Source organism: Phalacrocorax carbo, chromosome 10 (genome assembly GCF_963921805.1).
Source record: "Phalacrocorax carbo chromosome 10, bPhaCar2.1, whole genome shotgun sequence".
Taxonomy (NCBI): domain Eukaryota; kingdom Metazoa; phylum Chordata; class Aves; order Suliformes; family Phalacrocoracidae; genus Phalacrocorax; species Phalacrocorax carbo.
In genome coordinates, this window is record NC_087522.1 from 130,514 (window position 1) to 146,008 (window position 15,495).

Here is a 15,495-nt window from a genome sequence, read left to right on the forward strand (position 1 = left end):
TTTGGAAGTGAGTATTTCCCAGAATCTGCCTTGCGCACCCAGAAAGCAAGGGCTCCTCCTCTTTGTGTCACACAGAATCACAGAATGGTAGGGTTGGAAGGGACCTCTGGAGCTCACCCCGTCCCACCCCCTGCTTGAGCAGGCACCCCCAGAGCAGGGGGCACAGGACCACGTCCAGGCAGGGTGTGAATGTCTCCAGGGAAGGGACCCCACAGCCTCTCTGGGCAGCCTGTGCCCCTGCTCTGGCACCCGCACAGGCGAGTGGTTCTTTATTGTGTTTAGCTGGAACTTCCCGTGTTCCATCTTGTGCCCATTGCCCCTTGGCCTGGCGTTGGGCACCACTGAAAAGAGTACTTTCAGATCTGGTCCACACAGTGTAAACAAAAGATTTTGTCCTTGAACATAGAAATCACCAGACTGGAGAATATACAGTAAGCCAAAGAAAAACCTTCCATTTTCATGCATACATGGTAAGATCTGTAACTGCACCTGGTATGGTAACACCCCCACCCCCACCCACCCCTCCACAAACACTCACACACACACCCCCACACCCATGCCCACCCAAAAAAAGTCAACTCTCATCAGCCCACCAACAGAAGTTGAGACAGTACTTCTAGTGACACAGTGGGTTGCATTACAAAGGTTTTACATTTTTAAATCACTGGCCAAGACCAATGCCAAAATTCCAGTTTAAATGTCCCATTCACTCATTCCTATGCTTACACTAGAGACCTTGTGAAAAATAATGATTTCAGGTAAAAACATTTAAATAAAATTTCAGATATTGCTTTTAATTACATATAATAAAGCAGGTGTGTACGACATTACTGTCTTTACCAATAGGCTCTTTGAACCTACATTGAGACAAGAACTTGAATAATGCAACAAAACATGTACAATCGGAGATTAAATGTTAAGACTTACCTATTACTGATTCAACTGTGTTACTGCCAGAATAGAATGGAAGAGCTTTAGCACTGATAGCAGAGACAGTTGTAGGAGATGAACTGTCTGATCCAACACTTGAGGCCAAACTGGAAGTTATACTTGACGCAAGTGGGTTAACCGCTGAAAAAACACTGAGATGGTTCTGTTAAAAAAAACCCAAACATATGTATACACACACAAACACGCTTACAGAGATGTACATACAAACATACAAAATAAAGAGAATGTGTTCTTAAAAGTAGTTATTTTCATTCAAACAGAAAGAAATCCATAAGAACCCTCTGAATGAATCGCTATAATCAAAAGGATCCTCAAATTGCCTCATATTCTTCTAATCCCTGGTACTCCCTGCAGCACACATCTATTGTACATTTTCACAGAACCTAGAGACAGCTGCCCAGGACCATGTCCAGACAGCCTTTGCTTAACTCCAAGGAGGGAGACTCCACAACCTCTCTGGGCAACCTATTCCAATGCTCAGTCTCATGTGCACAGTAAAAAAGTATTTCCATATGTTTAGACGTTTGGACTGAACCTCCTGTGCATCAGTTTGTGCCTGTTGCCTCTTGTCATGTCACTGGGCACAAATTTTCCTTAGACTGTTGTAAAGCACCAGATAACTTTGATACTGCAGTAATAAATTATCAAAAAGGGCAAAATATTTACAGCGTTTAGCTTTTGGCAATACCTGCTTGTTGTCTTGTTCATTTATTTTCTGCTGATTCTCAGTTGGGAAGCTTCGATGCTTTGCCTGAAAGAAGAAAAATCTCTGTAATATATTAACTTAATGAATCATTGCTGTAAAATATACTATTAGTTTATCAAGGGTCAGTCGCATCTCTGTAATGGTATCTTCAACAGTCTGACTTCATTTCCCTCACTGCAGTCCCATACGGAGAATTAAATTTTAATGATCAGAGAGTAAATCTACATGGAAAAGGAACAGCAGTTGCAATTGTTCCATTTATATGCATAATTGAGCACATGCAAGTTATTTCTGGTCCAAAAACTGAGTAGCCATGTTAGCATTACGCTGTGACAGAAATAACATGTCCCAGATGCTCACCAGCTGGGGAATACTTCTCCAAGAGGCTGGTGGAATAGAAGCCTGAGGTAGCCAAAAGTTTGAGTGGAACTGCCTAGATTTTCCCTTAAAGTGACCATGCTACAAATAACAAACAAACAAACAAAAAATCAAATATAAGGGCAGATTTTCTTTGAACACCATTTCATAATACGGTAACTTTTGAAACAAGTGAGACATACTTAAATAAAAAGGAATTCTAAGCAATTTCTCTTTGCCCACTGTGTTCTTGCAGAGTAGGATCAAAGGATCTCTTTTCTTTTCAGGCCAATAATTTTCAGTGACTTCCTGAATTGCAGTAAACTCTGCAAGGTGCTGTCTCCTTAGGAAAAATGGTTCTTTCTGCTGCCTTTGAGCAGTCATCCTGTGCCTGTTCCTTCCTTCCCTTGGGAGATTCCTCATCTGTCTTGCAGTGAAAGCTCCCTAGCAGTAATAACTCCCCCCCTCTTTGTATGCCTCCCACCACTCTAGATACTTTTTTATAAATTGTGAAGTCCATCACTGCTTTCTCTCTAGGCAGGTTCAATGTGGCCACTAAAAGGCAAGCAGATGACATTTTTGATGCTGAGACACATTCTTTGTAGCAGTACACTACTCACTAATTGTGACCAAAATAGCAAAATAGATCTTCACCAATAGTTAACTAATTTCTCATTTATTGCTGCCTCATGTCCAGAAAGCAGCCATTTGATACTGTAGCTGCCTTGCTTCCACGACATTTGATGAATGATCACTTGATCCCTATGTTGGGAGATGGAAATCCCTCCTGTCACAATGACTAGCTCTCTAACCTATAGTCTGTCTCTACATCTAAGAAAGCAAATCTGCCCGGAGAACTTTACTCTAGAGTAATGATCCTGCCATCACCTACAACAAGTTACCATTCACAAAACCCACTTTCCTTCCTTTCACTCTTTTCCCATCTTTTAATTCTGCACTTCTCCGTGCATCTCAGGTTATAGTAATCAATTCAGACAAGTCACAGGTTTGCAAGAAGGCTGATCAGCTTGGCTGCAGCTTACGTAAATGTGCTATTGGAGCTCCTTTTTTTAAACAGTTCCTTTCTGACAATTTAAAATTGAGACTAGTATTATAATAGAGCAAGAAAAATTTAGCTTTAACAGGTAAATCCTGGGCTTTCAGCTTTTTTCTCACAGGCCAACAGAGCTGTTGCATATCCCTGAAAAATATCAGTTTTCCCTTCTCTCAACTGTCTCTAGCACTGCCTTTTTTCTCCCCAACCCCCGACTACAGAATTCTAACTCCTCACCAACTTCAATTTCAACCACTCCTCTCATTACTAATGCTACAGATCCCCCTCTCTTCAAGAGCCTTGTTATATTTTATCATCTATGTCTGTCTTGGCAAGGAACTTGTCCAAGGAGAGAGGCAGCTGCAGGTAGGAGAAGAAACAGACTGAAATTAATCAAAGACTGGAACTCAGAAATAGTATCAACAGCCAGAAATTAATGCATCTTTTCACCATCAATTTTCAAAATAATTAAAACTGAATCCTACCCAGCCTAGCTATGATTTTGTTTTCCATTAGCTTGCTCTGTTCTTGGCAACACGGGCTTAAAATGACAATCACATTTCTGCTAAGTTAGAATTTACTGCATGTCAGCTGAGCTGCAGTGACTGTTTGCATGAGTGTTCTTGGCCTGTGACAACTTAATTTGATGCAGTTTAGTTCCCTAAAGAAGAGGGTTCCAAACTCTGTGTTCTAAATTATCAAAAATCACTGCTGCTACACAAGGCAGACAACATTTTTTGCTGAATCTAATTTACCTTAAGATTGCATTTGTACTTCTAGACCCATATTATTCACATACCTGATCTTCTCGTTCAAAGCCTGGTGCTTTTGGATAGCTAGATGTTGGTGAAGAAACACCTGATGTGCTAGACTCAGAACACAAAACGCCATTTGCTAATGATCTCTGTCTACAAAGAGGTCCAAGGGGTGATAAAGAACTACTGCTACCAGAACTTGATGTTACAGTTGGACTTGAAGAACAGGAAATCTGTAGAAGACAGAAAAGAGTGTCTAATATACTCTATGATATTTTTTATGTTTACAGCTATAGCCTCCCTCTGTAACACAATCACTTGAAATTACAAATTAATTTCAGTCTTATGTAAATCCAATACTAACTTTGGTTTATTTGAATATATTTTTGGTATTAGCTAAAAAAGTAGCAGATGACAAATTAACATGGAGCTATTGTAAATACACAGACTTCAAAAGGAGATGCATTTGTACACACCAGAATATAGCCTTGTTTGGTCCCTATGCACAAAGTTAATCACAGGCAGAGATTACTCCACTTAATGGACATTAATTAACAGTAAAGGAATACTTGCTTTCTGACAACCCTAATTTCCATTCATTCATATATTTCTTAATTTGCATTTTAATGCAAGCATTACACAACATTTCACTCTTTTAAAAGAGCTCATCTGGATCAAGCCATGGAGTTCAAAAAGACAGACATATAGAATCTTGGCAAAAGGCATCTCAATGCTTGTTTGTAAATCTCAAAGGGCTTTTTTCTGAGATTCTTAAATATTGAAATGTTTATTGGTTAATAAACATATTAATATTTAAAAACATTACTGAATTTATAATTTTTTATACCTGCTATACATTTCCCAGAGCGTTTTAAGCTTATACAGTAAAAGGCTTAAGCTGAAGGTACAATCTGTAAGTAGTAGGTCTTGACATTTTTCTGCTAAAAGTACAATTCTGATCAACCTCAAATTTATGAACTCAGGTGTCAGCATCCTACAATAATATGCTTAAGTGGAATTGTGGGCCATGCACGTTTCTACATTTTTTAAGCAAACTGTTCAATTTCCTTAAACTAGAGTTATAACTAGATTCACAAAGGTGGTATGGAAATAGTTGCATCCTACATTTATGCGTAACAGCCCAGTGGTGAGAACACTCAGTGATGATAGAGTTTTCAATCCCTCCCGCGCTTGTTTTGGAACACAATCCACAATTAACCTTTAATTTTAGTCTATGCTCCAGAAAATGTGCAAGTATTTTAAAGGAAATCAGGATTTTAACAGGAGACACCTCTCTCCCCAGAATAGTATAGCCTCAAAATGTCCCTCCTGAGCAGCAGGAATTTCAGATTCAAATTCCTGTAAATCAGGTAGAGGACAGACATGAACCTAGATGAGGTCACAGAATCACTGAGGTTGGAAAAGACCTCCAAGATCATCAAGTCCAACCGTCAACCCAACACTACCGCACCTCCTAAACTATGTCCCGAAGTGCCACATCTACACGTTTTTTTAACACCTCTAGGGATGGTGACTCTACCGCCCCTCTGGGCAGCCTGTTCCAATGCCTGACCACTCTTGCAGTAAAGACATTTTTCCTAATACCCAATCTAAACCTCCCCTGATGCAACTTGAGGCCATTTCTTCTCCTCCTATCGCTAGTTACTTGGGAGAAGAGACCAACACCCACCTCACTACAATCTCCTTTCAGCCTCCTCTTCTCCAGACTAAACAACCCCAGTTCCCTCAGCTGCTCCTCATCAGACTTGCTCTCCAGACCCTTCCCCCCAGCTTCACTACCCTTCTCAGAACAGAAAAAAACCACCTCCAACAGATGTAAGCCATTTACTCGCTGAAGATTATTACCTGTGCATTCACTCACTCCTTTCCCTACAGAAAATCTCCTGTCATGAACCTTATCTGTTTGGAGTTCTGTAATTAGATTGCTTCTGAAATCCAGAGACAGCTTCTTTACACAACAGTCTGAGATTTACATATACCCTGAGGGCTGACAAAGTAGAAGACTGGGCACCACAGCAAAAATAATTAAATTGGTAGCCAAGGTTTACTCAGACAAAATTCCTTCTGAAGTCAAAGGCTGAAGAATTCATGTTTTGACCACAAGCTTGCTACAACATGTGACATTTCTCTTTCTGTACTATAAATCCAAAACTGAGGATTGTCCCTGTGCACGGCGACACTAAGTTTGCACCTTTTTTTAAGCTCTAAAATACTGAAATCCTTTCTTTATGCTAGAGAGAAGAAGAGAATAAAAGGACACTGCCAGGAAAAAGCCCATTGTTCTTAAGGGAAATAAAAAAATATTTTTTTTGGTCGATAAAATTGTTCTAAGGTATTCAGTTCCGTATCAAAACATTTTGAAAACTTTTAATGAATAACATAGTTACATCTTGTAAGTACACTTCAAAACATACTTCTGGTAGCACAAGGCTGCTTAATGCAGCACAAAAATATGTAAGATAAAATATTAGACAGTGAAGGCAGACTAACACCTGCAGTAAGATACTAATTTATATAAGCTACTGACTCAATTTAATGGTGAGTTCCCTAAACTGCACAGAATGTTTCTCAGATGCATATTTCATGTCCACTCTTTCAGCTAGGCAGGCAACATAGATTATTTTGCTGACACAGGAAGATGTACATCATGGTTGCTCCCCTACGGTGTGACCTAATGAACACTAGGGGAAGAGGGAGGAAGATAGCCATTATGGATTACTTGTGCTGGAAAGCTACCTGCAGGTAACAGAGCCATAAGCGGGGAACAATGCCCTTGTTTGCCCAGAAGTACTGGGGCTTGAGGTACAATGTTACTGGTCAAGATCAGATGATATCAGGTACGTAGACCATTAAATCAGACCATAAGGTGCCACTCATGTAATCCTTCTGGCTACAGTAGGTATCAGTGGTGGCATTAACGTATATATAGCGCTGGAAGCATTAAAAGCTTACAATTTTGTGTAGTTTTGCTCTGAAAAACTAAAATAAACTAAAACAATTGCTCAACCTCCTAGGATGCAGGCAGTGTTATCTGATTACATTCATCTTTAGGCTTTTGGTCTTAATCTCTGAAGGGTCCACCAGGATGACAATAGACAGAGAGTCTCTACTCTGTCTTTTGTATTTTTCAGAAAATAGAAATTTTAATAACTGGATTACACAGTGCCACAAATTTTGCATGACTCAATTTGCAAAGAAAATACAAAGAACTAATGCAAACAAAGCAGACAAAGAAAATGGGTCACATAATATCCACAGTAGGTTAAATGTACAAGCAAGGAAAAAAAAGTTTCAAACCTAGCCTGAATTTACAGGGCAAGCACATACAAAAACCACTCTTTTGGGTCTGAAGTTATTATTTAGAATTTATTCCTCTCTATCTCCTGTCTGTGCCTTTACTGTATGTTTATCCACCTAATAAGAACATAAGAAATGCCCTGTTGGCTTAGACCCAGACTAATATCCTGTTATCAAAAAAGGCAAGAGAAGATTATATTTAGGGAGAATACCTAATCCTGGTCATTATCTAGGGTCATCAAAAGATAATTCTTGAGGCAGAGGAATTAAACGGAGGATTTTTCAGACCACCCCCCTTCCCTCTCTGAGACACTCCAGGTCTGGTGAAGATGTTCCAGCCCTAAATGTCAACACTGATCACGACCCTCATCCTTTTTGCACAGGCTTGTAACAAGCACCTCCTCTACAAGTCAAGGCTGGGTGGACTCCACAGAGAAACCATGGTAAGTTACATGGCCACTCACATGACAAGAAATAATTTATTCTCAGATATTTGTTCATCCCTTATGTCTTGCTACAGTATACCTGCAAGACCACTGCTCCTGTATCTCTCATGCTCTTTGCACAGAGTAAGATACAAAGAACATCTGAGCAATGACAACAAGCCCATAACTAGAAACAGCCATACAACTTAGTGCAGTACTGATGCCAAGACGGTGAGCAAACATGTATTTTGTATCAAAGGACTTGTGATTCACAGTTAACATGAAGCCAAATGTCAGTACTAACATAAAATGAATGTGATATTAGTATTAGAGAGAAAAAGAGTGCAAGGAGGGGGAAAGGAAACCATAGATGCTTACTTTTTGTTCCTTGGTGCTGCAGAATTTACATTTTGGTAACAAAGTTGACATGAACAGCGATGTCCTCAGCACTACTGATGCTAGGAAAATCTAGTGCCAATTGCCAGTTGTTTTTTGGGTCTTTTTTTGGCTTTGTTTTGGGTTTTTGTTTTGGGGTTTTTTTTTGCTTTTTCTTCTTTCTTAAGACAAAAGCTCAAGCAACAGAAGCTAGAATTCATACAGTTGCCTCAACTCTGGAGGAAGCCTTCAGCATGATCTTTGGAAACTGCTCGACAAATACAGCTTAACATTTGTGGCATTTGATTTGATGAGTGTGGGATAGACACCCAACAGATGTAAGTATTCTTCAGGGACACATCCCTCCTAAAAACTGAAATCTGCTGTGCTGTGTAGTGAAAGACATAAGCACAGGAAGGACAAAATTCAACCTCTAAGGATTTAGAGTCTACTTTAATTTAAGACCAGTACTTGGTGACATTCCTTACTTTACAGAGGCTCAGCTGTAAATCTCCGCAGATTCATTTTTAAGCTTAACTGAACACTGCAGCTGGATACAGTTCAGATTACCTCTCACTTTGACAGAGGTTACAAAATAACAGCTTTTCAATTTTGCATCTTTGCTCAAGGCGATTGGAGGATGCCTGAACATTTCTGTCAAAAAACTCTGTCAAAAGATGCCTACCTTGCTTTAACAAGGTCACATCCTCATAATGTTGTAACCACAAAGACCTTGGCCTCTTAGATTCTTATGAAGAAATCATTTGACATTGTTCTTCACTACAGCTAAATTGCTTAGAAAAAGAGCATGTAGAACAAGTGATATTCTTTCCCTTGGTTCTTGCCTACTTGAGGCCTTTGCTTACAGCTGGATATCTACAAAGAAAATGAGGAAACATGTACCTATAAAACTAATTACAATTCCTACGAAAATAGCAGCTTCTTGAGTTTCTTGATTCACGTTACATTTTGTGGCTTTAAATGTACTGTTAAATTGCCTACATTTGTGGGGGGTCGAGGGGAAGATGACAGGAATAGGAAACACATAGGTATTTTTAATTAAGCTGTAAAACTAATTTTGCTCTCAAGTAACTTATTTCCTGCCTACGTCCCTCACTGTCTCAGTACACTAATTCCACAGTAAAGGAAGCGGATTCATCACCATTGTTCAATCTTAGACTATGCACATGTAACCACACTCAGTTGCATTATCACAACTTAATAAAACTATTATTTATCAAATTAGTGTGGTAACTGATAGTGTGCACGTGGTCAAGCCATCTTAGTTATGAAGTAAAAGAGACAATCTGAGGCTTAATGAAGGCAGCAGAATGTTAGCACTGTGTCTACAATCAGGATGAGCTTTATAGGCACATAAAGTTTACTGCGACTGTGCTGACAAGCACTGACTTCTTAACTGTGCTAACTCAAACGTGTTATCAAATATTTACACATCTTTGATAAACTTGGTAAAACAAAGATGGTGCTGGTTAACCTATCTTCATCCACTGTTATCAACATATATCCTATGCAAATATTCAGTCTTATTCAATTCAATCTCATAATGGACTCTGGGCATAATGATATCATGGCCAACATTTCAATCCTTTTACACTTCGAAACAAAACTGCGATTTATTGCTCTGAGCCTAGAAGGGCTAACATATTCTGTAACTGATAAATGTAATTAATCTTTGATGTAGCTCCTATTTCACCTCCAGAATAAACAGCAAGTTTTCCTATTAGTTTTGGAATGCCACAGACTTGAACAATATTTCATAGAATCACAGAATGGTTTGGGTTGGAAGAGACCTTAAAGATCATCCAGTTCCACCTCCCCTGCCATGGGCAGGGACACCTTCCACTAGACCAGGATGCTCAAAAGCCCCATCCAACCTGGCCTTGAACACTTCAAGGGATGGGCATCCACAACCTCTCTGGGCAACCCATTCCAGTGCCTCACCATCCTCAGAGTGAAGGGTTTCTTCCTTATATCTCATCTAAATCTACCCTCTTTCAGTTTAGAGCCATTACGCCTTGTCCTATCACTACATGCCCTTGTAAAAAGTCCCTCTCCAGCTTTTTTGTAGGTCCCCTTCAGGTACTGGAAGGCCGCTATAAAGTCTCCCTGCAGCCTTCTCTTCTCCAGGCTGAACAACCCCAACTTGCTCAGCCTGTCTTCACAGGTAAGGTGCTTCAGCCCTTTGATCATCTTCGTAGCCCTCCTCTGTATTCACTCCAAGTCCATGTCCTTCCTATGTTGGGGGCCCCAGAACTGAACACATGTGCTGGTTTTGGTTGGGATAGCGTTAATTTTCTGCACTGTAGCTGGTATAGTGTGTTTTGTGAATAGTGCTGATGGTACATTAAGGTTTTAGTTGTCGTTAAGTAGCAGCTAAGTGTCCCTGAGTAGCGCCTGTACTAGTCAAGGACTTTTTCAGCTTCCCATGCTCTGCCAGAGGCACAAGAAGTGGGAAGGGAGGGGGCACAGCCAAGGCAGTTGATCCAAAACTGATTAAAGGGATATTCCATACCATATGATGTCACGCTCCGCATATAAAGCAGGGGAAGAAGAAGGAAGGGGGGGTGGTCAGAGTTATGGCATTTGTCTTCCCAAGTAACCATTACGTGTGATAGAGCCCTGCTTTCCTGGAGACGGCTCAACACCTGTCTGCCGATGGTAAATAGTGTGTGAATTCCTTGTTTTGTTTTCCTTGCGCATGCAACTTTTGCTTTTCCTTTTCATGACATTATTATTTTTATTATTATTATTACTATTACTGTTTTGCTTTACCTATTAAACTGTCTTTACCTCTACCCATGAGTTTTCTCACTTTTACCCTTCTGATTTGATTCTCTCTCCTATCCCGCTGCGGGGGAGTGAGCCAGCGGCTGTGTGGGGCTTAGTTGCTGGCTGGGGCTAAACCACAAAACACAGTACTTCAGGTGGGGTCTCACAAGAGTGGAGTAGAGGGGGAGAATCACCTCCCTTGACCTGCTGGTCATGCTTCTTTTGATATGTTAGCTTTCTGGGCTGCAAGCACACATTGCCAGGTAATGTTGAGCTTCTCATCAACCAACACCCCCAAATCCTTCTCCCTGGGGCTGCTGAAGAGCAGCCGTTCTCCACCCAGCCTGTGTTTGTGCTTGGGATTGCCCTGACCCATGTGCAGGACCTTGCATTTGGCCTTCTTGAACTTCATGAGGTTTGCACAGGCCCACCTCTCAAACCTGTCAAGGTCCCTCTGGATGGCATCCCTTCCCTCCAGCATGTTGACTGCACCACGCAGCTTGGTGTCATTGGCAAACCTGCTGAGAGTGCACTCAATCCCACTGTCCATGTCACCAACAAAGTCATTAATTAAACAGTGCTGGTTCCAATACAGATCCCTGAGGAACACCACTCATCACTAGTCTCCGCTTGAACATCGAGCCATTGACTGCAACTCTTCGAGTGCGACAATCCAGCCAATTCCTTATTCACTGAGTTGTCTGCCAAATTCATGTCTCTCCAATTTAGAGACAAGGATGTCATGTGGGCCAGCATCAAACGCTTTGCACAAGTCCAAGTAGATGATGTCAGTTGCTCTTCCCTTATCCACGAACTCTGTAACCCTGTTGTAGAAGGCCAGCAAATTTGTCAGGCACAATTTGCCCTTAGTGAAGCCATGTTGGCTATCACCAATCACCACCTTATTTTCCATGTGACTTAGCACAGTTTCCAGGAGGATCTGTTCTGTGATCTTGCCGGGTTCAGACATACTGACTTCCTGTAGTTCCCCTGGTCTTCCTTTTTTCCCTATTTACAGACAAATTTTATCATACAGCTAGGCCTTTGCTCTGTATCATCACCTAACTGCAGTTATGTACCAGTAACAAAGAGACTTGATGCATGGAGAAGATCAGCAGTATAATTCTAAAGTGTGAGCTGAGTGTGTTTTAAGGAGAGATTATAAGATTCTTGACATTTTGTGGCTTTAAAGCTGCTTAAGAGAATATACATTTTGTATTCATATAACAACACTGAAAAGCTAATCAACCAGCTAGTGAAAGCATATAAAGCAGCAACTGTGGCTATGGTTGTATGCACCGAGACAGCCTAGTTAATCCAACTCTCATGGCAGTATGAGAAAAACAGACATAGGAGAAGACCATTCACGTACACTGAATTGCAATAAATTTTCAGGATATAAATGAGAACAGCTGAAATGAAGCAATGAAATTCAGGTAAGGCAGAAGCTTATGGCTGAGAATGATGGATATGTATGGGATGTAGAGGAGTGCATGCCATGCAGAGAGATTATTTTGGCAAAGGTGACTGAGGAAAAGGGTAGATAGCAAAAATGACTGAGAAAAAAAAGGGTGCACAGATATTGGATGATGAAACACTACATAGCTGAAGAGTCATGGAAGGACATGCAAGGAGTAATGGAAATATGAGTAAACGTGAAGAAGTGGTAACATAACCAACTTCATTAACCAAGTAGGGCATGAAAGTTTAAATGGTGCAAGCAACGTATTTGAAACATGGATCAAGCTATTTCAACTTGAATGAACAGAAATATTCAAGAAACCTAGTCTGCTATCATTTCCCATAACCAAGGAGTTCAGATATATGAATTTTACCCGTGCAACAGAATAAACTATATGGAAGAGACTCTTAAAGTTAAATAAACAGTGAAAGAAAAGAAATTTATGTCATTGAAAAAGGAGCAGTAGGAGAATGAGTAAAAAGGAGTGCTCCTTCTGGCAATTAAATGACACTGAACAGAGCACAAAAGAGTAGTAATTGTTAAGAACAAGCAGTAAGAGCTGAAAGTAAAAGTTGCTGGTGTAAATGCAGCTCCTCAAGAAGACACATAGGGCTGGGAAAAGGATAAGTGAATTTCTTGCTACAGTGCATACAAAGACTCCAAATCTTACTTAAGGCATTTCACAGCTCTGATGCAATATGAGAATGCCAAGAAAGCCAACCTAGGACTTGCTAGAGCAACACAACAAAAAGAAAGATAAGAGGTGATGGCATGTGTGGAGAAAAAAGTAGTACTAATTGAAATGAAAAATTACAACCAAGGGAAATACTCTATCACATTGGGTAAACTGCACTGTGGAGGTTAAGTGCATTAAGATGATACAACTCGTCGAGTATAAAGCAAAGGGAACAGCAAAGACAGACTGGAGAATCACAGAATCATAGAATTGTTAAGGTTGGAAAAGACCCTTAAGATCATCGAGTCCAACCGCTAACCTATTACTGCCAAGTCCACCACTAAACTATATCCTCAAGCACCATGTCTACCCTTCTTTTAAATACCTCTAGGCATGGAGACTCAACCACCTCCCTGGGCAGCCTGTTCCAATGCTTGACAACCCTTTCAGTGAAGAATTTTTTCCTAATATCCAACCTAAACTTCCCCTGGTGCAGCTTGAGGCCATTTCCTCTCATCCTATTGCTTGTTACTAGGGAGAAGAGTCCAACCCCTGCCTTGCTACAACCTCCTTTCAGGTAGTTGTAGACAGCAATAAGGTTTCCCTCAGCCTCCTCTTCTCCAGACTAAACAACCCCAGCTCCCTCAACCTCTCCTCATAAGACTTGTTCTCTAGGTACTTCGCCAACTTCATTGCCCTTCTTTGGACATGCTCCAGCACCTCGATGTCCTTGTTGTAGTGAGGGGCTGAAAACTGCACACAGTACTTGAGGTGAGGCCTCACCTGTGCTGAGTACAGGGGCACTACCACCTCCCTGCTCCTGCTGGCCACACTATTCCTGATACAAGCCAGGATGCCATTGGCCGCCTTGGCCGCCTGAGCACACTGCTGGCTCAGGCAAGAAAAACAGTACTATCAAAGATCAGGTAAAGGGACTGACAAAAGTATAATGTTAGGTGCTTCAAACCAGAAGGCAGAACATAAAGGTAAAGAAACATAGATGTAGAAGCCCTCCATGGAAACTGAACTCACACTTACCAAAAAAATCTGAAGAGTAGATTATTTCCTGACTGAAATGTTAAGGGAAGATACAGCAGAGGAATGACTGATGACAGTCCAATTGACAAGGCAACTTAGATGAAGTCATAAGAATACAGTATAGGTGAGATAAGAAGGTATCTATTTAAAACAGTTAACACAGCCTCCCTCACCATCAACATGGATCATACAGAATCTTAACAGACTCATTCTTCCAATAATTTTTATAGATAGGGCAATAGTATCACCACATTGTAGAAATGGGGACCTAAACCACTTGCTTACAGTCGAAGAGGAATCTTATGATCGAGCAGAGAAGTGAATTTAGGTGTCTCAAGTACTACATCATCCTTTTCCTCTAGAAGCAAATAAAACAGTAGGATACTCTCCCAGCATACCATAACAGGATATGTGAAAGAAGTTTTGGAAGATGAATAGTGAGATTTTCTTTTGAAGGCACAAAGGAAGAGAAGCCTAGAAAGTCTAATTTCATCATGACAAAAACCCCTAAAATTAAGTTTACTCAGGGTGAGTGTCTGACAGTGACAAGAATTATGACGAAAGAGGGGACAGACAGACAGCTTATTGGAACAGAGAGAAAAACACAAACCACAAACGTAAATAAGTTGGTGGGATACTTATGATGGGGAGAGGGAGGAAACAGACTGACTACTTAAATACTAAAATTAAGCAGTTTACAGCAGATGGAGAAGGTGAAAGCAAGCAAGCAACAAAACTCAAGAATTAAATGTGGAAAAACAGAAGACCAACCTGCTAATGAAAAATCAGGAACTGAATATTCAGAAAAACAAATAATGGAAGTGCATCAAACAATGCTGCAGGTAAGCAGTCAGGTGAAAGAAAGACAGAACATTTTGCCAGACATCAGAAAAAGGTGGCCACTTGGAAGGAAATTCAAGTAGAAAGTACAGGGAAGGGAGTAGGGTCAACTTTTCCATTTTCACACTTGAACAGTAGTACAGGCAGAGACTCACTGAGCATGGAATGGAAAATGTATACAATGTTCATGAGACTCATAACAACTAACAGAAAAATGTATGTATGTGGGGAGGAAGATTCCCCATAGCTGGAAGGCATATTAGAATACTTAGTGTTTTCAGCCGTACCTAAATCACTCATGAAAGGCTAAGAAGCTTCTGGGAGAAGAGATGCTTTTATGCATCTCTCCTGAAAGCCTCAGATCCTTAGCAACAATAAAATTCCCTTCCAAAATAAAAAGGCATACTCTCTCTCAGAACCTTTCATATACAGAAGCAGACTCCTGCACTGGGAACCTAAGATAAAATGTAGTCATATTGGTATCTCTATTCTCAAACTACAGAACAGCAATATGAAGAAGCTACATGAAAGAAGCCTGTGGGTTTTAATAACTGCACTGTTTATTGGCAAGTCCTCTTAAACATTATTTAAAATATGGCCTTTTATCTGGTTTCTAACCAAACAGTATAAGTCAACGGTGCTAGAAAGCTAGATGTCAAAATTCTGGGAATAAATACGTACTTACTTATGACTGTGCAGTGCAAGTGAAGTAAGAACGCCACCAAGTCAGGAAAGAACAAGAGAGATG

General features: G+C 40.5%; 1 protein-coding gene across 12 annotated transcripts in view; it reads right to left on the reverse strand.

Moving 5' to 3' along the window:
- Positions 1 to 15,495, reverse strand: part of UNKL (unk like zinc finger) — a 59,680-nt gene that overhangs the window by 19,521 nt on the left and 24,664 nt on the right. For 9 of the 12 annotated variants that reach the window (XM_064461248.1, XM_064461242.1, XM_064461247.1 and 6 more), the window contains 4 exons: positions 3,868 to 4,056; positions 2,018 to 2,116; positions 1,640 to 1,702; positions 928 to 1,093 (listed from right to left, as the gene is read on the reverse strand). In XM_064461248.1, the coding sequence (XP_064317318.1) occupies positions 928 to 1,093; positions 1,640 to 1,702; positions 2,018 to 2,116; positions 3,868 to 4,056 (517 nt within the window). Of the gene's footprint in view, positions 1 to 927; positions 1,094 to 1,639; positions 1,703 to 2,017; positions 2,117 to 3,867; positions 4,057 to 7,944; positions 15,402 to 15,495 lie in introns of those variants that run through there. The other 3 variants (XM_064461244.1, XM_064461243.1, XM_064461251.1) reach the window with 2 other exon arrangements.